The sequence below is a fragment of the Anolis carolinensis genome, chromosome 3 (assembly GCF_035594765.1).
Source record: "Anolis carolinensis isolate JA03-04 chromosome 3, rAnoCar3.1.pri, whole genome shotgun sequence".
NCBI lineage: Eukaryota > Metazoa > Chordata > Lepidosauria > Squamata > Dactyloidae > Anolis > Anolis carolinensis.
In genome coordinates, this window is record NC_085843.1 from 44,009,106 (window position 1) to 44,033,819 (window position 24,714).

At 41.3% G+C, this 24,714-nt stretch overlaps 4 protein-coding genes across 12 annotated transcripts in view; 2 read left to right on the forward strand and 2 right to left on the reverse strand.

Annotated features, from left to right (window-relative positions):
* The window catches only part of senp7 (SUMO specific peptidase 7), a 48,959-nt gene extending 45,257 nt beyond the window's left edge, over positions 1–3,702 (reverse strand). For 5 of the 7 annotated variants that reach the window (XM_062974821.1, XM_062974819.1, XM_062974820.1 and 2 more), the window contains exon 1: positions 3,416–3,555. The gene's annotated coding sequence lies outside the window, so the exon portion shown is untranslated. Of the gene's footprint in view, positions 1–3,415; positions 3,556–3,604 lie in introns of those variants that run through there. The other 2 variants (XM_062974816.1, XM_062974817.1) reach the window with 2 other exon arrangements.
* On the forward strand, positions 3,553–9,640 carry LOC100553416 (putative protein FAM172B). 2 transcript variants are annotated; one of them, XM_008125106.3, is made up of 3 exons: positions 3,553–3,692; positions 5,874–5,943; positions 7,880–9,640. In XM_008125106.3, the coding sequence occupies exons 2-3, from the start codon at positions 5,938–5,940 to the stop codon at positions 8,924–8,926; spliced, it is 1,053 nt and encodes a 350-aa protein (XP_008123313.2). In that variant the 5' UTR covers positions 3,553–3,692; positions 5,874–5,937; the 3' UTR covers positions 8,927–9,640. The 2 variants fall into 2 exon arrangements, with proteins under 2 accessions (XP_008123313.2, XP_008123315.2); XM_008125108.3 differs by having other exon boundaries at positions 3,604–3,692; positions 5,878–5,943.
* On the reverse strand, positions 9,492–16,822 carry txnl4b (thioredoxin like 4B). Its single transcript, XM_062974824.1, has 3 exons — positions 16,626–16,822; positions 10,338–10,489; positions 9,492–9,832 (listed from the first exon to the last, which is right to left on the reverse strand). The coding sequence occupies exons 1-3, from the start codon at positions 16,797–16,799 to the stop codon at positions 9,667–9,669; spliced, it is 492 nt and encodes a 163-aa protein (XP_062830894.1). The 5' UTR covers positions 16,800–16,822; the 3' UTR covers positions 9,492–9,666.
* A 58-nt stretch (positions 16,823–16,880) lies between these two features.
* On the forward strand, positions 16,881–21,982 carry trmt10c (tRNA methyltransferase 10C, mitochondrial RNase P subunit). Of its 2 annotated transcripts, XM_062974822.1 has the most exons (3): positions 16,881–17,037; positions 17,443–17,522; positions 20,022–21,982. In XM_062974822.1, the coding sequence occupies exon 3, from the start codon at positions 20,048–20,050 to the stop codon at positions 21,344–21,346; it is 1,299 nt and encodes a 432-aa protein (XP_062830892.1). In that variant the 5' UTR covers positions 16,881–17,037; positions 17,443–17,522; positions 20,022–20,047; the 3' UTR covers positions 21,347–21,982. The 2 variants fall into 2 exon arrangements, with proteins under 2 accessions (XP_062830892.1, XP_062830893.1); XM_062974823.1 differs by lacking the exon at positions 17,443–17,522 and having other exon boundaries at positions 16,906–17,037.
* Positions 21,983–24,714: the final 2,732 nt, after the last annotated feature.

Consider the following 24,714-nt stretch of genomic DNA (forward strand, 5'->3'; position numbering starts at 1 on the left):
AGGACGTATTGCCTCCGGATCCAAAAAAGAAGAAAATAACACTTTCCTTTGGCAAAACAGCATGCCATTTAAAAGGGTCTCCAGATGGTTTTAAAGTCTTGTTTTGAGATACATGAGAAGTGATATGGATCAGCCCCCTCCAATGCAAAACATTTTTCACTAGTGGCAGTCTATGGGTGGATCCTGCCTCTATTTTTGCTATTTTAAGGTGACTGATTTATTGGCTGTTTGGCAAGTTCTCAGAAAAACAAATGAAAGAATACACATTACACGTAAGCTGACTAAAACGGACCCATATTTTCCAATGCATTTGCTTCTCTAAGTGGTTTCTAATGTAGCCCACCAGATCATTTTGGTAGTCGAGATTGAAGAGATGATGTGCTGAGTGATATAAATTGTGGTTTGTTGTTCTAGAATCTAGATCTAACAACAAATCATGGGGTGAATCCAAACAGGATAAAAATTATGTCTACTAGATCTGGTGCTTTTAAAATACGCTTTCATACAACACAAGTTATGATCACCTTCATTAGAAATACGAGAATAGATACTCTGTCTCCTTCTGATTCCTTTGTGGAATGTGTTTCGTTGCCACAGTTTTTGCCTTCTCACATTATTTCCACATCCACTGAGCACATTTTCTGCCCAAGGTGTGTGGTTGTGTGCGCGCTCCCTCAGTTTTTGCCTTCTCACATTCTCTCCATTTCCACTGAGCACAATTTCTGGCCAAGGTGTGTGTGTGCGCGCGCGCGCGTGTGTGTGCTCCCTCACGCCAAAACATCCGTCAAAGGAAAGCAGAAGCACCTCCTAATTCTTCCCAACATAACTTGATCTCTCAGTCTTGCATATGTTGTTTCTATTAAGAGGCGAGTACAGTGCTCCTGAATACAGGAGGGAGTCAGTTACACTGACACTTTTGCCTCTCTAGAGATTAAATCAGAATCCTTTCAACATTTACCTTGAATCAGTCCCACTGAAGTTCATGAAGTTTGCTTCCGAGGCCCCATCTACACTGCCATACAATGTAGTTTAACTCAATGAACTGCATTATATGAGTCCACACTGCCATATAATGCAGTTCAATACAATTAAACTGCATTATGCAACTGCATTATATGGGAGTGTAGAGGAGCCCCACGTAAACAGGTAGCTTTCATATAAAATCAGTGGGTCATTCTTCACAGTAGATATCACAATCAAAAGAGAAATTGAAACTGCTGCCTTGCATGCTTTCATCCAGAATGTTTCTTTAAAGCTGTTGAAGCATCGAGCACTACAGGAAGTACACCTATATGGGTGTGATTGAGATAATTATCCGTGGTTGGATGCAATGTCTTAAGCCAGGGGTCCCCAAACTTTTTAAACAGGGGCCTAGTTCACGGTCCCTCAGACCATTGGAGGCCAAACTATAGTTTTTTTAAAAAACCATGAATAAATTCCTATGCAGTGCACATTGCACATATCTTATTTTGAAGGAAATAAAACAAAACAGGAATAAATACAACCTCAATGTTAATCATAATCATAATCAAAATAATAAAGAGGGTTGGAAGAGACCCCTTGGGCCATTTAGTCCAACCTCCTGCTGCCTTTGTGCACCAAAATCACTAGCAAAGCAGTGCACCCCTTAATAATTAATTATTTATTTATTAAATAATAGTTAAAATACCATTATAAACAAGCAAAGCTTTGTAAGGTGCACACCTTTCCCTCCCCCCTCGCGCCGCATGCGCCTTCCTCGGCGGAGGAGGGAGCTGCCACCGCAAGGACCAAATAAATGGCTTCGATGGCCAAATGTGGCCCCTGGGCCTTAGTTTGGGGACCCCTGTCTTAAGCTATACACATGCAAAGAGAAGAGAGCAAATAAATAAAGTTCAATTTCAAGTCCTATCTAGAATAAACTCATTGACTGAATAGGGTGTATTTCAATGCTAACATTATTTAGCAACTGATTCAACACATCTACTCTAGCTAAGTAGGTCAGTATTTCTTTCTTATGCTTCACCTACACTGACCATTTAATGTAGTTTGAAGTTCAAACTGTGGCAGCCGGACAATTAACTCACACAAAATCACACAGAAAAAAATCTTGATGTGCATCAGTGTTCTGTCATTTGTGCAATCACCATCTAGGCCTCAAACTAAATCTAAAATTCCCATATGATATTTTGCACTGTGAAACCACTTTTTTCCATAGCTGTTTGAAACCGCATTTATTAGATCAGTGTAGATGCCCCTCCCCTTAAAGCAACCAAGCCAAAAGCACTGGGAAAGCAGAACCAGAATGAGAAGAATGCAGTGCATCCTTTACATTCCAGACAGGAAACAACCAGAGCCAGCTAACACCTCCCAACAAAGGAGCCCCCCAGGGAGGAAACAAACACACTTTGAAGCTGCAAGCCCATTCAATGCTAATCAAGGTGACTAATTACAATGTTCATACTTGCCTCCATAAACAAAAACCCACTAAGGACGACGCCACAGCAACGCGTGGCCGGGCACAGCTAGTACCTTTATAAATCTAAGCAGGTGCTACCCCCTATATCATCCTAAAGAGTGCCCACAATTTTATTAGACTTTTATTACCTACTTGAATTTAATATGGTTTCATAATTTCTTCATATTTTAACTTTGCATTTTAAGCCACCCGAGATGGTACAACATTCTGTAATTTTGAGTTCCCCTGGGGAGGTAGGGTAGGTTACAAATAAAGCATTATTATTATTATTATTATTATTATTATTATGTGCATCTCCACCTGGCATGGGGAAATCTTGGCCCTTCAGGTGTTTTGGACTTCAAATCCCACAATTCCTAACAGCCAGTAGGAATTGTCCATGGTCGAAGTTTTCCATGCCTGATCTGCACTGTAGAATTCATACAGTTTGACACTTGAACTGCCACAGCTCAGTGCTATGGAAGCATGGGGTTTGCAGTCTGGTGAGGCATCAGTGTTATTTAGTAGAGAATGCTAAAATAAAATCTGAACAAAATCTGGCTACCAGTATTAAAACACCTCTAAAATCAGGACAGTAAATAAAGAACACTCTGAAAACAGGGGAATTCTAGACATGAAACAATCAGAACCAGCTAACAAATCACAACAAAGGATTCCCAAAGGCAGGAATCATCAGGCCTTGAAGCTGCAAGGCTTTTCAATGCTAATCAAGGTGATTAATTACAACATTGTCTGCCTCCAACAGACAAGAGTTCATTCTCGCACCCTGGACATTCCACAGATATATAAACCTCCCTTGCCTATAAACCTCTGAGGGTGCCTGCCATAAATGTGGGCGAAACGTCAGGAGAAAATGCTTCTGAAACATGGCCATACAACCCGGAAAACTCACGGCAAGCCAATGCTAAAATACTGTAAAAACTACAACTTTAAAAAGGTATATGGATTGACTCCAACCTTGGCCTTCCTCCTCGAGCCGAGGCCCTCAAAGCCTCCCGCTCGTCCCCTTTAAGTCCAAACCCTCGGAGGGCTGCCGACGCATTTAAGGAGCGCAGGAGGAAGAAGCGTTTCCGGCTGTTCCGAGGAAGACAACAGAGCAGGCAGCGAGGCAAGTCCGCCCCTCGCTTTGGGCCTTCCCCTGCTCACCTGCCCGGCTCTAGCCCGCTCACGCCGCCCCCGCTTTTGTTTACGCTGACGGCCGCTATTCCTGAAGGACCTTTGCGGGCCGCTTCCGGTACAGACAACGCCCCCTCAGCCCCCACCGCTCTTTTTCAAAACTGCCATGGCAACACCGAATGGGGTTCTGGGGTGTGTAGTTTAGAGCGGGGCCATTTACAATGTACATCCGCCGAGCTGTTGAGTCTGATTGAACTACAAGCCCCAGGGATCTAGAGGGTGGGGCCAAGTGGAGTATAGAGCTATAGCTGTGTGCACGATAGAGTTATTTTCGTGGGGATTTAACTCCTCGTTTCAGAGATAGGCCATGAAGAGCTGTTTATGTTTGGGAGATCCTTCCCCAGCTGGGTTGCTGTGAGTTTTCCAGGCTGTATGGCCATGTTCGAGAAGCATTCTCTCCTGATATTTCGCCCACAACTATGGCAGGCATCCTGAGAGGTTGAGGGTTCTGTAGAAACTAGGCAAGTGAGGTTTATGTATCTGTGGAATGTCCAGGGTGGGAAAAAGAACTCTTGTCTGTTGGACGCCAGTGTGAATATTGTAACTGGCCACCTTGATTAGTATTTAATGTCCTTGCAGCTTCAAAGAAATGCTGGACCACTCTAACAACTACCATGTTACACTACACAGAGAAGCCGTTGAAATCCACAAGCATGCGGACAGTTTATTTATTTATTTACAGCATTTATATTCCGCCCTTCTCACCCCAAAGGGGACTCAGGGCGGATCACATTACACATATAGGCAAACATTCAATGCCTTTTAACATAGAACAAAGACAAACAAACATAGGCTCCGAGCAGCCACAAACTCATGACCTCCTGGTCAGAGTGATTCATTGCAGTTAATGGCAGCTGGCTTGCTCTCCCGCCTGCGCCACAGCCCAGGCCCTTTCAACAGAAAGGATGAAACCATGAAAATGAACAAAACCTGGCTACCAGTATTAAAAAGCTATAAAATCAGGACAGTATATATATAAAGAACAACACTCGAGAACAGGGGAATTCCAGACAAGAAACAATTAGGGCCAGCTGACACCTCCCAACAAAGATTCCCCCAGGCAGGAAGCAGCCAGGCTTTGAAGCTTCAAGGCTATTCAGTGCTAATCAAGGTGGCCAATTGCACCATTTACATTTGCTTCAAGCAGGCAAGAGTTCTTTCTCCCATGCTGAACGTTCCACAAATATATAAACCCCACTTGCCTCCTTTCCAACAGGCCTAACAACCTCTGAGGATGCCTGCCATAGATGTGGGCGAAATGTCAGGCAAGAATGCTTCTGGAACATGGCCATACAACACGGAAAACTCACAGCAACCCAGTGATTCCAGTCATTAAAGCCTTCAACAACACACATTCCCCCACTCTTCAATCAGAGGAGAAAGAGACTGAGTTCAGCTGGAAAAAGTGTACTTTAAAGCAGGCATGAGCTGTTAGGAATTATGGGAGTTGAAGTCCAAAACATCTGGAAGGCCCAAGTTTGTCCATGCTTAATTTAAAGCCATTGTGCAGTCCAGGCATGTGTTGACAGTGCCAACTATTTATAAGAGCTAACTATTGGATGGTAGTTCCTGAGAAAATGAGAAATCTCCCAGAGGCTCTTCCACACAGACATATAACCCAGAATATCAAGGCAGACAATCCACAATATCTGAACTGGGTTATCTGAGTCCACACTGCCATATAACCCAGTTCAAAGCAGATAATGTGGGATTTTATACAGCTGTGTGGAAGGGGCCAGATTCCTTGTAAAAGGCCTCTGATATTCAGCAGAAATCCAAAATTGTCCACCTGGGAGGCTGAGATGTTGACACTTTGCTTTCTAAGGATTCCACCTGCACAAGCACATTTCATGCACATTATGATTATTATTAATACAAAGATATAATGCAGCTGTCAAGTTGCAATTGGCTTATTAAATTGGTATGTGAACACTTATTATTGATTTCATGTGTCGTCGAAGGCTTTCATGGCCGGAATCACTGGCTTGCTATGTGTTTTCCAGGCTGTATGGCCATCTCCCTGAAGCATTCTCTCCTGATGTTTTGCCCACATCTATGGCAAGCATCCTCAGAAGTTGTGAGGTCTGTTGGAAACTAGGCCAGTGGGGTTTATGTCCAGGGTAGGAGAAAGAACTCTTGTCTGTTTGAGGCAAGTGTGAATGTTTGATTCAGTTGGTGTGCTTTACTTGAGATTGCCACCAAGATAAAACTAAACAATTCAACTGTTGAATCTCTTTAGACAGATCTCTGAAGCAAATATAGACTGAATTTTCAAGAAGCCTTTGCTTTTCCTTTCAAGCAACATGAATGTAAGTATGTTCTAGATATCAAAGTTTATGATAACTGCACTCCCCTTTTTTGGAACAGGGTGACAGAACAATACTATAGAAATAAGTAAGGATGAACAAGTTAATCATGTCAACAACAGGAAAAAAAAATTGTCTCAGCCCTTAGATTCCCAGTTCTTGGGGCAAGGAATAGGAATCTCAAGCTCCGAATGCTGCATATTTTTTCTTAATTCAAGCTTAGTGGGGTTTTTTAATTGAATGGCAGCCCTCTATTCTGGTTGATGCTTAATATAGCATACTTAATAGCATCACCAGAGACTCCCCTTTGTTGCATCACTAGGCCCCCTTTTCTGTGATGATGGGTCATCCCTAGCTCTCAGGTTTTGGACCTGGCACAGTTCTGACTGGGTAACTCTGGCCTCCACTCTGAAATTGTCTGTATTTCTATCAGCTGCTTCTGTGCCCAGCTGCCTACAGATAGTACCAGGATATCTAATGGTTCTTAATACTACAGATGTTCCCAGCATTCTGGAGTTCTTGGAATCGTTTATTTTTTGAAACAAAGACACTTTCATGAAATGACTGTCATGGGAGGCTTGAATTACTGTCATGGAATATCTGGCCAGTCACAATCCAGAAGGCAAATTAATATGACTAAAAGGTAGAGTCAAGAGAGGGTGTTCCCCGGCACCAAAGTACTCTTCTGAATTTTCAATCTTCTGATCCAACCATGTTTCAGAAGGTCAAGCTCACAATGTCCAGAAATAAGCAACAAATCCCTGAAACTGAGTACAAGATGGGGGTGGGGTTGTTTTTTTAATTGAAAATCACATAAAGCGAAATAAAATACCAATTTTACATAAAACGAAAGTAATGAACAAAGAGAAACACATAGGTTAAATATTGATCTCACTGTTAAGGCAGGTTTTCCTTTTGAATATTTCTGATCTTGTTTCCCAATTCCCAAAATTACAGAAGTTTTATTACTTCAGCAGAAAACTAACGGGTGCTCTCTGGACAGCCAGATGTACCACACCCAGCACAAAGAAAATTGTTGCAATTTATAGTTCACAGACAATCATACAGAAATATACTAACATACTTTTCTTCTTGGCCCACCTCTCAACTCCTCCCAGTTCCATCTCCTGATTTTGTCTCTCCTAGTTGCTGCACTGAGCATTTTTGCAACTCTTTTTATCTGTTATTTTCCCAAGCCGAATTTAGCCAGGACTTGAAATCACATTTCAAAATGGCAATACAGAAATTATCCTAAAATTGCTAAAAATTATATTTCAGTCAATTACATCTTCACCTCCACTCTTGAACCAAAAACAGATGTGCAATGCTACATTTTTCCATTCCCATACCAGATACACACACACACACAACACGTTTGTGAGTTTGACTTTTGGCAATTTGATTATTGGCAAATTTTATTAAGATGTTATTTCTAGGAATCTTTGAGTCCTCCAGTGAAATTCTGTGGTCTTGGCAGCACTGTGACCACAGCCAAGTTCCCCTACAACGGAACAATCTTTCAGATACTCTTTCATCTGTGACTGTTGTCCATGGCCTTCAACAATACCCTCAACATTGATTTCACCTTTTAAAAAAATCACTCATCTTCATGTATTAATCAATTGCCACTTCACTGTACTTACTTCTGAGCCAAAAAACCACATAATTCCAACAAGGACCCACAAGTAAAACATGCAGAAAAACCAAGCAAAATATTTATGTCTGCAAAGTAAATCAGCTCTGCATACACACACACAGTCAACACACACAACACACACCAAAACAACAGTAAGACAACTAGACCACACACAACACATTTTCACCTATCATTCCTCCTTTTTTAGCCTCATTACCTGAACAGATAAAAGGTGATTTCGTTATCAGAATCTGAAAATACTTCAAAAATTATGTTTTTGACATATTTTCCTTGAATTTGCAGTGGTTACAACTAAATGAAGACCTGAGCTTGAAGAGGTTTATAAATGATTCAGGGTGTCCAGAAAACCTCAAATATGACTTTAACAAAAACGGTGAACTCAGACATGAAGATACCAATGAACCTTTTATTTTTAATTATTACCATTCTTATAATGGCAATCACAAACGCTATCAAATTCTTGGATATTCGATTACTCAGTATATATATGAACTTCTGGAAAAGGCTTTTAAGCTGCAAAAGACTTATATCCCAATAGATGCTCCGGTCAGTAACCTTTGCACTTTCTTTTTTATGAGTGAGAATGCATTAACAAATTGCTCCACTCTAGTTGTCCTTCTTCAAGACCAAGGACCATCTCGTGCGGGTCAGTGGGGACAGAAGACCATAATTCATGAAGGTCTCCAACACGGATCTCAAATACCATTCATTGCAATGGCTCTGCAGTGCTCTTGGGGTGTGATTGTTTTAAACCCCAATGACAATTTCATTGATCTAAAAATGGAATCCAAAATCCCAGACTTCTCTGAGGAAGATTCTGCCTCTTCTCTGCAGTTACCTTGGGTAATCCCAAAGAGGTGCAGCAAAAGCCCTGAAGAACATACAACATATGTTTGGGACCACTTCATTTCAAAAACCACAGCTAGAAATGTGGCTTTCATTGCCCATGGCTATGGGGGATTGGTTTTCGTCAACTTGCTTAGGCAGAGATCTTTAGAGGTGATGAACAAAGTATATGCTGTTGCGCTTATTGATTCCAAACACCACATAATGCACCAGACGCAAGGTGATTCCCAGCTGCAGGAATGGATACAGAGACACTGTCGAAAGTGGGTAGCAGACAGTAAGCCTTTGGATAAGACAGTTGGCTGCTTTATGAAAGTCGATTGCCCTAGTGTTTCTGCAGGAACTGAAAAATACAGCTTGGTGCCTTCTTTTAGTCTACAGTCCATCTTCAAGTATTTAAAAAATAAACTGAAAGTTGGCAGTAGAAAACGTTTTGTTCGTTCGCCTATTGCAACAAGGAGCAGAAAAGTAATGAAAATGTAAGAGTGTATGTGATTTATGCCTGTTTTTCTTCTTCTGCGGAAGATGTACACTGCCATAGACTCCTCAAGCCCATTTGCAATGCATATTTTATTTAAGTATGGGAAACTACTTATTTTGAGGAGGTTTGGTTATAACTAAGTTATGAAATATCTAATTCTGAATTACAGTTGTTTATGTTCTATTTCAGTTGAGTGTATTTCGAAATGTAGCATTCCTTTGTACTTAACATATTACAAAACACTGTGTCAAGAACCTCAAAAACAGCACTCGTCCTTTCAACTCGCACTGATATGAGATTGTCATTCTGTATGAATATATCAATATATGACAGTAATAGATGCAAAACACTGGGTCTGAAAAGTTTGTGAACTGCATGATTTACATGATTGTGGTTTTGGACATAATGTGTTCATTGAATTGCCTGGAACTAATTTTGTTTTAATAGGATACACAACCAGTAGAATTATTTCTATATATACCAACAAATACCCCTATTGCAGTTTTCCTGATTAAAACTAGTAAGTATATTGCAATCCTGAACAAGTGAAATTAGAGATTCATCAACTTACTTATGTACATAACTTTATTCAGAGAATGAACAAATGACAGAATGTCTGTCCCCCTGGAAGATGATCAATATGATCCTCAGGATAAATAAATATAAATATATTCCTTCAAAGGTGATAAAACATTCAATAAAGACTTGAATAAGCAGTCTCTCTTTTCTTCAGATGAGGCATTTAAATGTCTTGGTAGAGAAGGTCATATTTGGGAATATTCTTTGGATCAATTGGACTTCGTACAATGAGTTTTCCACGCATTGCTCCACGGTAAATCACCTCAATCAAATCTATGAAGTCTTGTTTTGTTTTGAAACTTCCCACAAATTTTGTGTGATCTGGAGATCTAAGTAGGGGGAAAAAAACTCAAATGTAAATGAAAGCAATAATAATTTGGAGTGTACATTTTAAATATTTATGATTTGAAATCTGAACTTTAAACTCATCTATTAATCTTTTAAATAAAACATTTTGAAAAATCAGGGGATCACTATAAATTAACAGGCAATTTGAAGGCACATATCCACATATATATTTAGGATTGAAGATAAAGTTTCCTGGTATTTTGAAGTACATACAATTTAAATTTGTACGTACAGAATACTCCAGGATTGAAATTCACAATGAAATGAGATCTATACACATAGCATAGATGAATGAATGACACAAATATTTCCTGCTGTAACAGTTTGGAAATGCAAAGCAATGGGCAGAGGGAATCATAATATGCATACACTTAAGGAACTGACACATAGTTTGATCACTGGCACAATTTTAGCATCATAAATTATCTCCCACAAGCAATGAACACCCAATTGAACTACACATGGATTACATACAAGCCAACTTACCCATAATCAACTTTCATGTGCTGCCCGTTGAAAAAGAAGACTGTTGATGGAATATAGCTGATGTCAAAATATTGTGTGTAAACTGGTACTTTGCTTACATCCACCAAATAAATTGTGGCCATTTTGCTTAAGTCATGAGATGTCTTTGCAAGCTGTGGACAAGGAAAAATAGGTGCTGCATAACTAAAGAGAATAAGAAACCAAGTCTTTAATTGACAACCCCTTATTTAGTTATTTGGAAAGCAGTAACAACAGATCCCATTGGGATAAAATTCAAAGACATAATAGCCATGTAAGTCTGGAATATCGGTACACAAAGGGATTTTGTAGTACCTTAGAGACTTTTTAAAAGAAAGAAATTGGTAACACATGTTTTCAAAGAGTAACTTCCTTTATGCCTTTTCCCCCTCGGTTACTAAGTTCTATACGATCTATTTGCATAGTTCTTTTTCTCAGTTTCTTAAGGTACTGCAAGATCCCTTTGCATATTTCTTTAAGTTAGGGTGCATCTGCGCTGTAAAATTACTGCAGTTTGACAGCACTTTATCTACCATGTCTTAATGCTATGGAGTCGCAGAATTTGCAGTTTTACAAAAATTTTAGCCTTCTCTAACTCTGGTGCCTTACCAAATGACAAATCCCAGATTCCATGGTATAGACCCATGGCAGTTAAAGTGGTATCAGACTGCATTCATTTTACAACGTAGATCAGTGGTTCCCAAACTTATTTGGCCTACCTCCCCCTTTCCAGAAAAAATATTACTCAGCGCCCCCTGAAAAGGGGGTGTGTGGCTTAGAGGGGTGGGCGTGGCTCCTGCTCAAGAGGCCGGGCTGAGCCTCTCCCCTAGCCCAAGATGCAGGGTGGGGAGGGGGAGGTGGGCGGGGCCACAAATGGGCAGCCAGGACTGGGATGGGTGGAGTTACGAGCTCTGAGGCAGGGCTGAGCTTCTATCCCTGTCCTGCAGTGCCTGCCAGGACACAGGGGGCAGGGCCTCTTCCCAATTGCCTGACAGGGCTGAACCTCTATACCCCATCCCGTGTTCTAACAAACGCCTGAGGGGAGGTATACAGAGGCTCAGCCCTGTCTCGCACTCTTGGGAAGAGGCCCCGCCCTGCCCTTTAGTCCTAAAAGGCCTCTCAGGAGATGTGATGTCTCATGGGCCTTGTAGTCCCCTTCCTAGTACTATTGTGGCAGACGAGGAGGAAAACATGGGATTTCCACCGGTTCAGCCAGAATCGGAGCCCCTGCACCTGGAGGATGTTTGCCCTCAAGAAGTCAGCCAAACAAGCCTTGGGCAGAATTCTCCCCCGTTTTCTCGAAAGGACAATTATAATAGAGATAGAGGAGCTAGGGAGGCGAATCGCCGGAGCGCCAGAATCGCAGCCAAACAATTAGCTGATTAGGTCTGCTTCCCTTGGGAAATTCTAAGGAGTCATGCATCTGGACAGAGTTGGGTTTCACTTCTAGTTCTCCAGGGAAAGTGTTCTTCGGGCGGGAAACGAGACCCTATTTAGGTGTTTTGCCGCGAAGGAAACCTTGCGGAGTCAACTCGTCAGCTTGAGGAGTGAGATCGTGTGTGGACTTAGTAATCCCAGTTCCTTGTTTCCCGGACCAAGTTCCAAGCCTGCCTTGCTTCACGTTTGACCGCGGACCTCGCCACGGACCTTGTTCTTGCTTCTTGTTTGCCTCGTACCAACTCTTGTTTCGCCAAGAATCTAGTTTGTTTTCCAGCCTTGTTGTCAAGCTTCAATGGACTAAAAGACCTTGTCATCTCCCCACACTATTGCTTGGCAAAGTGTGTGTTTCGGTTATTGGATTATAACTTTGGACCTTAATATCGCATATTGGACATTACTTTCCTGGACTATATTTGACCTTTCCTGAAAGGTCTACTTCTGAACTATATTCTTCACTTGTTTTTATTGACTTTATATATTCCTACAATAAAGATATTAGATAGAATCCGGCCTCTGTGCATGGTTATTGGTGTTCTGTAGCCTGGGTCCTGACGGGAGAGGTATAGATTCTCAGCCCTGTCTCGGGCTCTTGGGAAGAAGCCCCGCCCCTCCCCTGGCTCCGCCCCATGCCCTAATAGGTGCCATCACCGCCCCCCTGTATTGCTGCAGCGCTCACCAGGGGGCAGTAGCGCCCACTTTGGGAATCACTGGTGTAGATGAACCCCCCTAGTATTCTCTAAGGTGCTTCAGATCCCTTGACAGACTACTATTTATATTACATATTGTATATACTACAACTTTTAATAAAATATATAATACTAATAGTATAATATACTGGTGGTATATTGTATGTTTTGTGGTATAATAACATATTTATTTATTTATTGTGTCAGAACCAAATTGAGCATACAGCTATAATGTTTAAAAAAACACAAAGATAAAAACTTGGCATTACGCTAAATTCCCCTTGACCAGAAGCTGGCCACTTAAGTGCCTCTGGTGTTGCTGTAACAAGATCCTCCATTGTGCATGTCGCAGGGCCCAAACTGCATTGCGGTAAGTAGTCTGTGGTTTGTTCTTCTCCATACTCACATTGTGTATAATAATATAGTACAATAATATATAATATTACTAGCTGTGCCCGGCCACGCGTTGCTGTGGCTTTTTTTTAGTGATGTTGGTCAATCTACATTGGGTTTTATTTTTGTTGTGACCGTCAACAAAAATTATACAGTATTATTTATTCATTTATTACATTAAAGACATATGATAGGATATTACGCTATAACATATACGACTATTTCACAATATTAGTAGTAATATATATATATATATATATATTGTTTTGTTTTGTTATTAGTATTATATTGTAGTGTATTATAATATTATTAGCAGTATTATATGTATATACAATGTATTGTATTATATATGTATTGTATTATTATATATATTAATATATTGCAAATTGGCCCCAGAGTACGGAATGGCCTTGTAGTTTCAAAGCTTGGGTGGTTCCATGTGTTAGAGGGGGGGAATGCTTTGTTGGGAGGTGCTAGGTGGTCCTGATTGTTTCCTGGATGGAATTTGTGTGTTTTCAGACTGTTGTTGTTTATTTACTGTGCTGAGATGAGAGAGTGATGAGTACGGAATGGCCTTGTAGGTTCAAAGTGTGGGTGGTTTCCTGTGTGAAGGGGGGAATCCTTTGGTGGGAGGTGTTAGATGGCCCTGATTGTTTCCTGGATGGAATAGCTGTGTTTTTAGAGTGTTGATCTTTATTTACTGTCCTGAGATGATATTGTTGTGTATTATTGTACCACAGTAATTATTTCATATTACAGTAGAATCTCACCCAACATTCGTTTATGCAATGTTCTGGATTATGCAATGGAGTCTGCCTTTTAATAGTCAATGTTTTTGGAGTGAGTGTTTTTAATGTATTGTGATATTTTGGTGGTAAATTTGCAAATACAGTAATTACTACATAGCATTACTGCGCATGGAACTACTTTTTGTGTCAAATTTGTTGTATAACATGATGTTTTGGTGTTTAATTTGTATAATGATGACCTAATTCGATGTGTAATTGGTTTTCCTGAATCCCTTCTTATTATCCAACATATTTATTTATGCAACGTTCTGCCGGCTTGTTTATGTTGGATAAGTGAGATTCTAGTGTATATTTATAATGTGATATTATTTGTTTAGAAGTGGATTATATGAGGCGCCTTCTGTTATAACAATAATAATTATTATAGTCTTGAATGATTATCATTGTGATAAAAATAATAACTACTTATTAGTTGTTATTATATTGTTGAATGATTATCAATGTTATAATAATAATTATTAATTTGTGAATGATTATTACTATAATAATAATAATAATAATTTTCTATTATTACGATTTGTTAATACATTGTTGAATGATTGTCAGTGTTATAATAATAAGAACTGACTATTATTATGAATTATTATGTTCTCGAATGATTATCAGTATTATACTAATAATAAATTAGTATTATTATTGGTGATTATTACATTCTTAACTGATGATCAGTTATTATATTAATAATTATTACAGGGAAGGGAAAGGTGAGGGCGATAGGGTTTGAGAGGGGAAAAAGGGGGGCTTCTGAGGCATTGGAGGGGTTGTAATTTGTGGGTGAGAACAACAACAACAATAACAACAACAGAAAAGGGGGAAGCTCAGCCTGGGCCAACTGGGGCCTTCCCTTGACTTGTTTTGGGCGCCAACTTCCACCCTTCCTGGCCTGAGGCTCTTTCCTTTTCCCCATCAGCCGTTTAACCGGGTGAGGGGGAAAAGGAAGGGCTCTGAGGCCAGGAAGGGCGGGGGTTGGCGCCCCAAACAACTCGAGGGGAGGTCCAGGCCTGCTCGAGGGCCGTGCCCTCCTCTTCCCCCCTCACCTTGAAGAGCTTGAAGACCTCCGAGAAGAACCGAGAAGGGAGGAGGAGGAGAGAGGGTGAGGCGGGGGGGGGGGCTCTGCGGGGCCTTCCTCGCATTGGGGGGAGGGGAGAGGGGCGGGAGGAGGGGGCCTGAACGGCAACCGGGGCCCTCCATGGGCCCTGAGGGGGGGGAGATTGAGGGGGAGAGGGCAGAGAGCGACGTGAGGCCCGCACGCCTCCCAGCGTGGCCTCCTCCATCCCGCGCCCAGCAAGGAATCGGCCTTCCTGCCTTCCTTCCTTCAGCTCTGAGGCGAGGTGTGTGTGTGCGCGCGCGGGAAGGGATGGGGGGGTGCGCGCAGGCGCACATCGCCTGTTGCAGTTTTTGGCCGTTTGTGGCCCTGTGATTGTGTTTGTCATATAAATCTTACTGGAGCCGCGCGAGCGCCATAAAGGGTTGAAGCATGGTGTTTTTGCGCATGCGTACTTAGTTTTGGCATTTTTTGGTGTTGTGATAGTATTTTATGTGTAAATTTGTTGTATCTTACTGGAGGCGGGGATGATGGATTGCGTTGCCAATTTTCGAGTTTGGGGGGGCTGTAGATTTGTTGTTTTGTCCATCGCCGTGATGCCATCACTCTTTTATATATATAGATGCAATGCTAATAATATAACATATATTGTAGATACATATATTAATATTGTAATGTAATACAATCTAGTAAGAATACAATATAATATATAATATTGTAATATAATACAATATTAATACTGTATATTAATTATAATACTACTGATATAAGATAAACTGATAATACTTTTTATTATTGTAGTAAGTGCCACAAGATCCTTTTGCAAACAGAACCCAGACTGACTGACATGAAAGAGGGTCATATAATATCTTTATGCCACTGCTATATAATCCAGTTTCTGAATACAGGTTAACTGCATGGAACTAGTTTTATATGGCAGTGCAGACCCATAGTATCCACTTAAAAGAAGCTAATTTACATCCAGAAACTGGATTACATGGCAGTATAGATCCAATGTGTAGTCGAAGGCTTTCATGGCAGGAATCAATGGGTTGCGGTGAGTTTTCCGGGCTGTATGGCCATGTTCCAAAAGCATTCTCTCCTGACCTTTCACCCACATCTATGACAGGCATCTTCAGAGGTTGTGAAGTCTGTTGGAAACTAGGCAAGTGGGGTTTATATATCTGTGGAATGTCTAGGGTGGGAGAGAAAGCTAATGTCTGCCTGAGGCAATTGAGAATGTTGCAATTGGCCACCCTGATTAGAACTGAATGGCCTTGCAGCTTCAAAGCCTGGGAGAATCCTTTGTTGGGAGGTGTTAACTGGTCCTGATTGTTTCCTGTCTGGAATTCCCCTGTTTTCAGAGCGTTGTTCTTTATTTACTGTCCTGATTTTTAGAGTTTTTAAAAATACTGGTAGCCAGATTTTATTCATTTTCATGGTTTCCTCTTTTCTGTTGAAATTGTCCACGTGCTTGTGGATGTCAATGGCTTCTCTGTGTGTACTCTGGCATGCTAGTTGTTAAAGTGGTCCAGCATGTTCTCAAATAATATGCTGTGTCTAGGTTGGTTCAGGCAGGAAGCAGCCGGGCTTTGAAGCTGAAGGGCCATTCAATGGTAATCCAGCTGGACAATTGCAACGCTCACACTTATCTCAGGCAGACAAGAGTTCTTTCTCCCATCCTGGGCCTTCCATTTGCCTGGTTTCCAACAGACCTCACAACCTCTGAGGATGCCTGTCACAGATGTGGGCGAAACGTCAGGAAAGAATGCTTCTGGAACATGGCCATACAGTCCGGAAAACTCACAGCAACCCAGTATAGATCCAGCCTGAGGGAAGTGCATCGTTTTTCTCCTCCTGTGGAAAGACATAGAGACAAGAAACAAAAGCTGCTCACGATATCATCCAGCTGCATACAGACGAGGTCGTCGTCCTTGCCAAAGCGAAGGACCAGGACTTTCTCCGCCACGGCTTTGATCGCCCCATCGACCTCCTCCTTGTTGGTGAGTTTGGGGAGAAAGAAACTCATGGCGAGGTAAACAGGGAAGGCTCCCAAGGAGCTAGTACGCATGCGCCGAAGGAGCTCGTACGCATGCGCCCAAAAATCTTTCCTGGGAAGAAGCAGCTTCGTCGTCCAACTGCAGTGCCTTCTGATTGGCTAGGAATGTGACCAATCGTCGAAATACAATTTAGCGCCTCACTTTCCCTTCGCCTGTTAACGGAACTATCGAGCAGCGTACTGACTTCCGGGGAAGGTGATTTTGGGCGGACCTAACATGTGTGGAGCCCGCGCGGCCTCAGTTCTTTAGGTGAGTCTTAACCAGGAATGGGCAAACTTGGGCCCTCCAGGTGTTTTGGACTTCAACTCCCACCATTCCTCACAGCCTCAGGCCCTTTCCTTTCCCGCTTAAGCGACTGAGGGGGAAAAGGAAGGGGCCTGAGGCTGTGAGGAATGGTGGGAGTTGAAGTCCAAAACACCTGGAGGGCCCAAGTTTGCCCATGCCTGGTCTTAACGGTACTCCTTTCCCACATAGGGGGAGAAGGTACATTACCCCCTTGGTATCCGCTGGGATTGGGTTTTGTATCTTCATTATGTACAATAACAAAAATATGCACAAATATTAGGAGCTAATGCTTAAAGATCGCGTTATCAATAAAATGTACGTATCTCTTTCATATATATTTATTATCCCTTTCATTTTTTTTTCCTTTAGATTATTGACTGTCATGTTTTCTCCAGTTGGCATGGCTTTTGGACTTCACTTGTGAATTAGACACTGCTTATTTAGCAGATGTAAGTTAAGGAACGTGGTGCATATTTTGTTTTGTGTGTGTGAAAGTAACCATAACAGGGACTGTTGGCTGGGAGTCTCCGGCGCTTGTGCTTGAATTTCTGCATGTAAATTCCTACACCAAATTTCCAATTTCGCTTCTGCACCACAATGAATTTTTTATGTTGTATGCTGCTTTGAATCCCACCCACAGAAGAAAAGCAGGATAGAAATGAATTAATAATAACAACAACAACACTCACAATTCTTATATCTTAGATTTGCCATTTCTCTCTCTCCTTTTTTAGCCATTATTTTTGGTGTAATACTTCTTCATGTTTGCCATCTGGCTGTTAGACAGATTCACCCATTCTTTCTTTCTGTATTAGAAGGCTGGAATCCATACTTCAGGTGATCACTTTTGGAGATAGCAACCTTCTCAAGTCTCCTATATTTAATGATCGTTTATTTTATAATGTGTCAGTTTATTTCCTGAAGTATATGTCTTATTTGGTTTGCAGTTATCTTGGCTCTATGTACTTAACAGAGTGGGAAGGCCTGTAGACCATGTGACTGGTTCAGTTACAGTTTAGAATAGGCATGGGAAAACTAAGGCGGGGGGGGGGGAAATCCCCCCCCCCCGAGTGCTTATCTCAGGGCCCCCTCTTTTTCCTGTCTTTTTGGCAAAATAACATGGTGGCTCGTCATGTCCTTATGCCAAAAAGATGGGGGAAGGAAGGCATATAATAGCCGAGAACCCTCTGGAGCGCTCTCGGCCACCATGTGTCTTGTTCTCTTCCCGACATAGGGATGGTGCAACCTCTTTTGTATGTCAGGAGGACGGCTCGAGGAAGGCACACAGCGGGTGAAAGACCTCCAGAGCACTCTCAGCTGCTGCCTGTGCCAGGAGGACAGCCCAAGAATCAGGAGGGAGGATAGGGTCGGCACTGCATGTCTTGCCTTTCTCCTGGCATAAGGATGGGGCGAGCAGGCTCCTCCTTGTGCAGGGAGGACAATCTGAGGATGGCCTGGACCTCTCTTGGCCCTGCCTTCTCCCTGGCCCTCCCCACCCAGCATGTGCCCGGCCCAGCTCCCTTCTTGTCCAGCCCTTCTGGCTGATCCCACAATGTGGCCTCAAGGCAAAGAAGTTTGCCCATGCCTAGTTTGAAATGTTTAGTTTTTAAAAGATGACAGAAGACAGTTGAGGCTCAAGTCTGTTAGAGTGCAGAAGCCAATGTTAGAAGTTAGAAGTCAGTTAAGGGTTGGGTTTCTTTAGAAGTAGATTGTTATAAAAGAAAGCTATACAGAGCAATATAGTTTGGAAGAGACTGTTAAAGACAATAAGTTAAAGGTACAAACTGAAATGTTTTAAAGCTTAACCTGACAAGAAATGTACCTGTATCTTTAAATACATGAAGTTATGAGTAAACAAACATATTATTTTCAAAGAAGTCTGCTTGAATCTTTGTCTGCTGAAAGCATCAATAGAAACAATATATATATGTGTGTGTGTGTGTGTGTGTGCCCAGTGATCATCCATTTCCCAAGAAACTAAAAGAACATTCCTGAAACTCTGCTACCCAATAGGTTATGATCCTAACAGGTCATAATCACCATTAAGTTGTGATCCTTACAGGTCATAATCCAATAGCCCAATAATCACATAGATTGAATGGTATGCATGTTTATTTCTGGAAACATAAGAGATCCCATGGTGGCAATATCTGTTCCTGGCTTTTATGTTGATTAAGATCATAGTTGGAAGAGACCATAAGGGCCACCCAGTCTAATCCCTGCCATGTGAAGGACACACAATGCAAGTACCCTCGACAGATGCACATCCAGTCTCCTCTTAAAAACCCACAGAGAAGAAGTGACTCCTGTATTCCCAAGCAGCATATTCACTGCTGAAAAGCTCTTACCATCAGGAACGTTTTCATAATGTTTAGGTGGAATCTCTTTTCCTGCAGCGTGAATTCATTGCTTCATAGCCCAGGGTGTATCTACATTGTAAAATTAACCGCCATGGCTCAATGCTATTAGAATCATGGGATTTGTAGTTTGGGGTGACACCAACACTTTGATGGAGAAGGCTAAAGACCTTTAAAAGATAAACTCGTGATTCCATAGTATTGAGCCTGGGCCATTAAAGTGGTGTCAAACTGCATTAATTCTACAGTGTAGATGTACCCTTTGTCTCCACAGCAGCAGAAAGCAAGCTTTCCCCCTCCTCAGTATGATAGCCTCTCAAATATTTAGGCATGGCTATCATGTCCTTTCTCAACCATCTCTTCTCCAAGCTAAACATACCCAGCTTCCTCAGCTTTGCTTTTAGACCTTTGGCCATTTTGGTTGCCCTCCTCTGGACATGTTCCAACTTGTCAATATCCTTCTTGAATTGTGGTGCACAGAACTGGACATAGTACTCCAGATGAAGTCTGACCAATACAGAATAGATCCAATTGCATTTGTGCTTCCATGTACTAATACTGATTTTTTCTTATTTTCTTTCTATATTGCAGAAGTGCTGCACACCATATTTCCTACTATGAATACTTTAAATATGTATCTATTGAATGTTGTCCGAAGATCTGTACAGTTGGCTATACAAAATAGAATGAAAAAGGATATATTTTTAGTAACACCCAGCAAGGTGATGACTTGCAGGACATTGTTTTTGTCTGCTTGGTTGAACAAAAATACTGCACCAAGTATAACGGAGAAATTAGACTTGGATGGATGGAAAGATGTAATGCGAACTACTGTGCAAGAAGAAATCAGGGAAGGAACATCCGAGAGTGAGGAAGACCCCCGTGTTGCAGCTACTAGGGAACTTATTGAGATGTGGAGGCTTTCAGGTAAAGCTGTTCCAGAAAATATCAGTGAACAGGACTTAAAGATCCTAATAGAATCTCCAACTAAAACTTCCAAAAAGAAATATTTACAATTCTTGGCTAAAAAAGAAATTCTGAAGAAAGTCAAGAAAGAAAAGAAGGAGAAACAAAAGGCAGAAAAAAGAGAATTAAATCCACCAACTCAGGAAGATGGTGATCGTGAACTAAAAAATACATTTCTCTTAAAGTTTTGGTCCAGATCAGAAGATGCTCTCTACAATTGGAGAGCTGCACAGGCTATGATCTTTGGTCAGCCTCTGGTGTTTGACATGGATTATGAAAACTGTATGTCACGTAGAGAAATGGAAAATGCAGTAAAACAGTTGTTGGAATCTGAAGGCATGAATCGTAGGGCTCTGGACCCATTTCACTTGCATTATTGCAATTTCAAGACAGATGGTGCCTATCACAAAGAATTGATCAAACGCTATGGTGATGCATGGGACAAGTTATTTGTGACAGTGACGGAAAAGGCTCATGTTGAGGTCTTCCCACAAGATCAACTTGTGTATTTGACTGCCGATTCTCCCAATGTAATGCAAAGGTTTGAGCATGATAAAATCTATATAATTGGATCCCTAGTTGATAAGTCTATACAGACAGGGGTCTCCCTCGCACGTGCAAAACGGCTGAACTTGGCAACAGCCCGACTTCCTTTGGACAAATACTTGCAGTGGGAGGAAGGAGCGAAAAATCTCACTCTGAATCAGATGGTGTCTATCTTACTAACCCTGAAAGATACTGGAGACTGGAAGAAAGCTTTGCAGTTTGTTCCAACCAGGAAACATGCAGGCTTCATGGATGTGTCTTTTTCAAAGAATCAGATTGAGGCATGGAAGAAGTCGAAAATACATGAGAGAAGAGTGAGCCAAGAAAAGTCTCAGAAATCATTTTCAGCAGATTCTTCCAGACAACAAGTACAGAAGAAGTGGTGGGAAGATATATCTGAATAGCATATTAGTCAGCCTGTTATGCCTGATTGAAATCTAATTTAAATCATTGTTTAGCTTTTCACTATTTGAAAAGTTTCTCTAGCACTCTCAAGACACCGTGGTTTTGACAAGAACGTGTTCAACTTTTCTTCAAAAGTTGGAGAAATTCCCTTGAATTGTGCCTAGTGTCATTCACTGTTTAGTGACAGGAGAAAATAAAGAGATTGAAAAACCCAATGACAAAAAAATGTGGACGTTATGCCTTTCACTACTGTGTAGCCCCTCTTCCCCGATTTCTAGTGAGGGAATCAATGATTTCTGGCCCTGGCAGCCATTTTTTTTCTAACAATAATATATGATGGGGCCAGAAAAGATTTGTATTCATAACTGCAAATTTCATGATGCAATAAATAAGTAAATAAAAATTTAGAAATCCATAGACATAGAGAAGGAAAAGCAATGTAATGGCCAGTTTCCCACACTTGAGGCAATATAACTTGCAGTTGCTTTAAAATACCTTGTTTGAGCAATGAGCCCATGATTTGGTAGTTTACAATTCCGCCAATTTTATGGGGTTTATAAATATTGTGGGTATGTATAAGTATTTGTATAGCTGTGATTATGCTAGAAAATAAAGTCTAGTTTGGCTTATTTTTATTTATTTGCTTTATTTTCCTCCAGCCTTTCTCCAATATTGGGACTCAGGGCAGCTAACAGCAGATACGATGCCAGGTCTCTTGACAATGAGGTGGCAGGATTAAGTAAAAACATAGTCAATCTGAAATTCAGAGGTATCCAACTAGATCTTTCAGCATTTTGCTTACAACTGTGGTGTCAGTGTTTCTTCATAAGGAGATAGCTGAATATAATATTTGCTCAAAAAATTAGAGGGTTTTTTTTTACTTAAAACCCAGGCCTTGTGATTGCTGAGTTTTCTATTGGGATGGTGCTGCTTCAAAGTGCATTCATAGAAATCTTAAGATGAGCACAGAAGCGCTGCTTCTGAACCACACTTTCTATGGAACTTAAGTAGTTCTCTCTTTTTCTCCCAGAAACTAGTGCTAATTGGCACTGAATTGATGATAGGCATAATTTACCATGGATGTGGTTTATCCTCTCCTAAGTCACCTTAATTTGTGTCTGTTATGACATATTGGCCATTTTATGTGCAAAAGCTGTGTCTGTGTATATACGGCATGAGCAAACTGAGACCCTCCAGGTGTTTTGGACTTCAGCTCCCACAATTGCTAATAGCCTACCCAGTTTGCCCATGCCTGGTGTATATATATAGATTGAGCATTCCCAATCTGGAATTCTGAAATCAAAACACTCTCAAAATTGAAAACTCCATGTGTGGCTGAGATAGTGACATCTTTGCTGACGATTAAGTGTGCACAAATTTTGTTTCATGCACAAAAATTATTAAAGCCATTGTATAAATCTACCTTAAAGCTATGTGTATAAGGTATATAAAAATAATATAAAACATAAAGTTTGTGTTTAGATTTGAGTCTCATATCTGAGATATCTCATCTGTGTATATACAAATACAGGTATTCCAAAGTCCAAAAAACATCTTGTCCCAAGCACATGGGGATACTCGGTGTGAATGTGTGTATACAACTCTGATTAAATTCATGGGGTCAGCATAAGCCAGGTGTATTGCCTTCAAAATGCCTGTCAATTTATGATGACCTCATTAATTTCATAGAGTTTTCTTAGGCAAAGAATACTTGGAAGTGGTTTTGCCAATTTCTTCCTCTGAAATAAAGCCTACAGCCCCTGGTATTCGTTGGTGGTCTCCCATCCAAGAGGGCAGATCCTGCTAAGCTTCCAAGATCAGGCAATGTGTAGCTTTGGGATATTTCTTTGTCCAAAACGTACTGCTCATAACTGAGTTCTACAATCATGAGAAAATGAGATTTCGGTCCCACTTTTGCTTCACCAGATAGAACAGGAAACCACTTTGCAGCTTTTAAGGAGAGTCAATATTGTGTCTAAGGGTGCATACACACTGTAGAAAGAATGCAGTTTGACACCAATTTTCCATGGCTCAATGCTATGGAATCCTACAAGTTGTGGTTTGGTGAGGTATAGGTATTATATAAATATATTTTTTCTCAAAGAAGACACACGAAGGGCAACACTAAAAATTCTAAGAAGTGTAAATTGAAACTTAAACATACACTTCTTAAAATATTAAATATAATACAGTACTGTTAAAATATATAGTTTAAGCCAATATTTTTTGCAGAGTATTGTCAAGAGTCAGACGCCAGTTAACAAACAAAACAGAGTTTATTCCGAAGATAAGCCAAAAATAACATAAACACAGAAAGTAACCTTGAAACACTTCACTTATCAGTGTTTCAAGAGTAGTTTGGACAAAAATAACTCAAAACAAGCCACGCTATTTTCCCATGCTGGCATTCAAATAAAAACTAAAAGACGCTTCAATTCAGCTTTGGAGAACAAATAGAGTTGACTGCAAGAAAATATGCAAAATAAACAAAGGCTCAGAAGCTGCAGAGTATAACTGAAAGTGCAAAAGCCTCTTTTGGCTTCAAACCGTTTCTGAAAACAGACAGCCGGCTCTGCAGATTTAAAGGGACAGTTCCCAAAAGAAAAACAGCAAACTGGCTTGTAAACATACAAACTAGAAGAGCAGTAAACTGCTTCCACGGTGCAGATAAAGCCGAAAGCTTCAAAGGGATGATGAATAGCCGTTGTCAGGAGAATCCAAGGTCAGGTCAGGAGACAGCAGCAAATTCCGAAAGGCAAACCAGTAGTCAGAAGCCGGGAGTAGTCGTCAGTCAGAGGGCGTAGACAGAAGCCAGGTCAAATTCAATACAAAGTCCGAAGAGGGTGCAGTCATCCAAATCAGGTCCACGATAAGACACAGCGAGAGCCAAGCCAGATGGTATCAGCAGATCCGAATCACAGTCCAAGTCCAGTCTTCACGGAAACACAGAGATCCCAATGGCGCCTCAGCAACACCTTGCCACACGCAAAGTGCAGTGGCCAAACATTCCCATTTTATTCCCCTTCCTCCTGGGTGACCAAACACTCACACCCAAACACCAGGTGTCCCAAATCGACAGCTAGAGCTCGTGGATCCGGAGTACCTAGCAATTCGTCGGAGTCCCAATCATCCTGCCCACACTTAGCCCCATGAACACTTAAAGAACCATCCTCCCTTCTCCAAGCATCCCAAGTGGGATCAGCTCCTGCAGAAACCCCAGGTTCAGTGGTATCCATAGGCCCCAAATCCCCAGACATCTCCGGTGGCTGTGCCCATTCAGCGCCCACTTCCCCAGCCACCACCTGTTCCTCAGCATCCATTTCCCCAAACTCCCCATCTGAATCTTCCTCAGAAGATCCCCCATATA

Excerpts from the sequence above, each read along its gene's own strand:
- trmt10c (XM_062974822.1), top strand. The coding sequence starts at position 20,048 with ATGAATACTTTAAATATGTATCTATTGAATGTTGTCCGAAGATCTGTA.
- txnl4b (XM_062974824.1), bottom strand. The coding sequence starts at position 16,799 with ATGCGTACTAGCTCCTTGGGAGCCTTCCCTGTTTACCTCGCCATGAGT. Across the intron at positions 10,490-16,625 it reads GTATGCAGCTGGATGATATC|CTTGCAAAGACATCTCATGA; the intron begins GTGAGCAGCTTT and ends CCTTGTCCACAG. Across the intron at positions 9,833-10,337 it reads CACATGAAAGTTGATTATGG|ATCTCCAGATCACACAAAAT; the intron begins GTAAGTTGGCTT and ends CCCCCTACTTAG.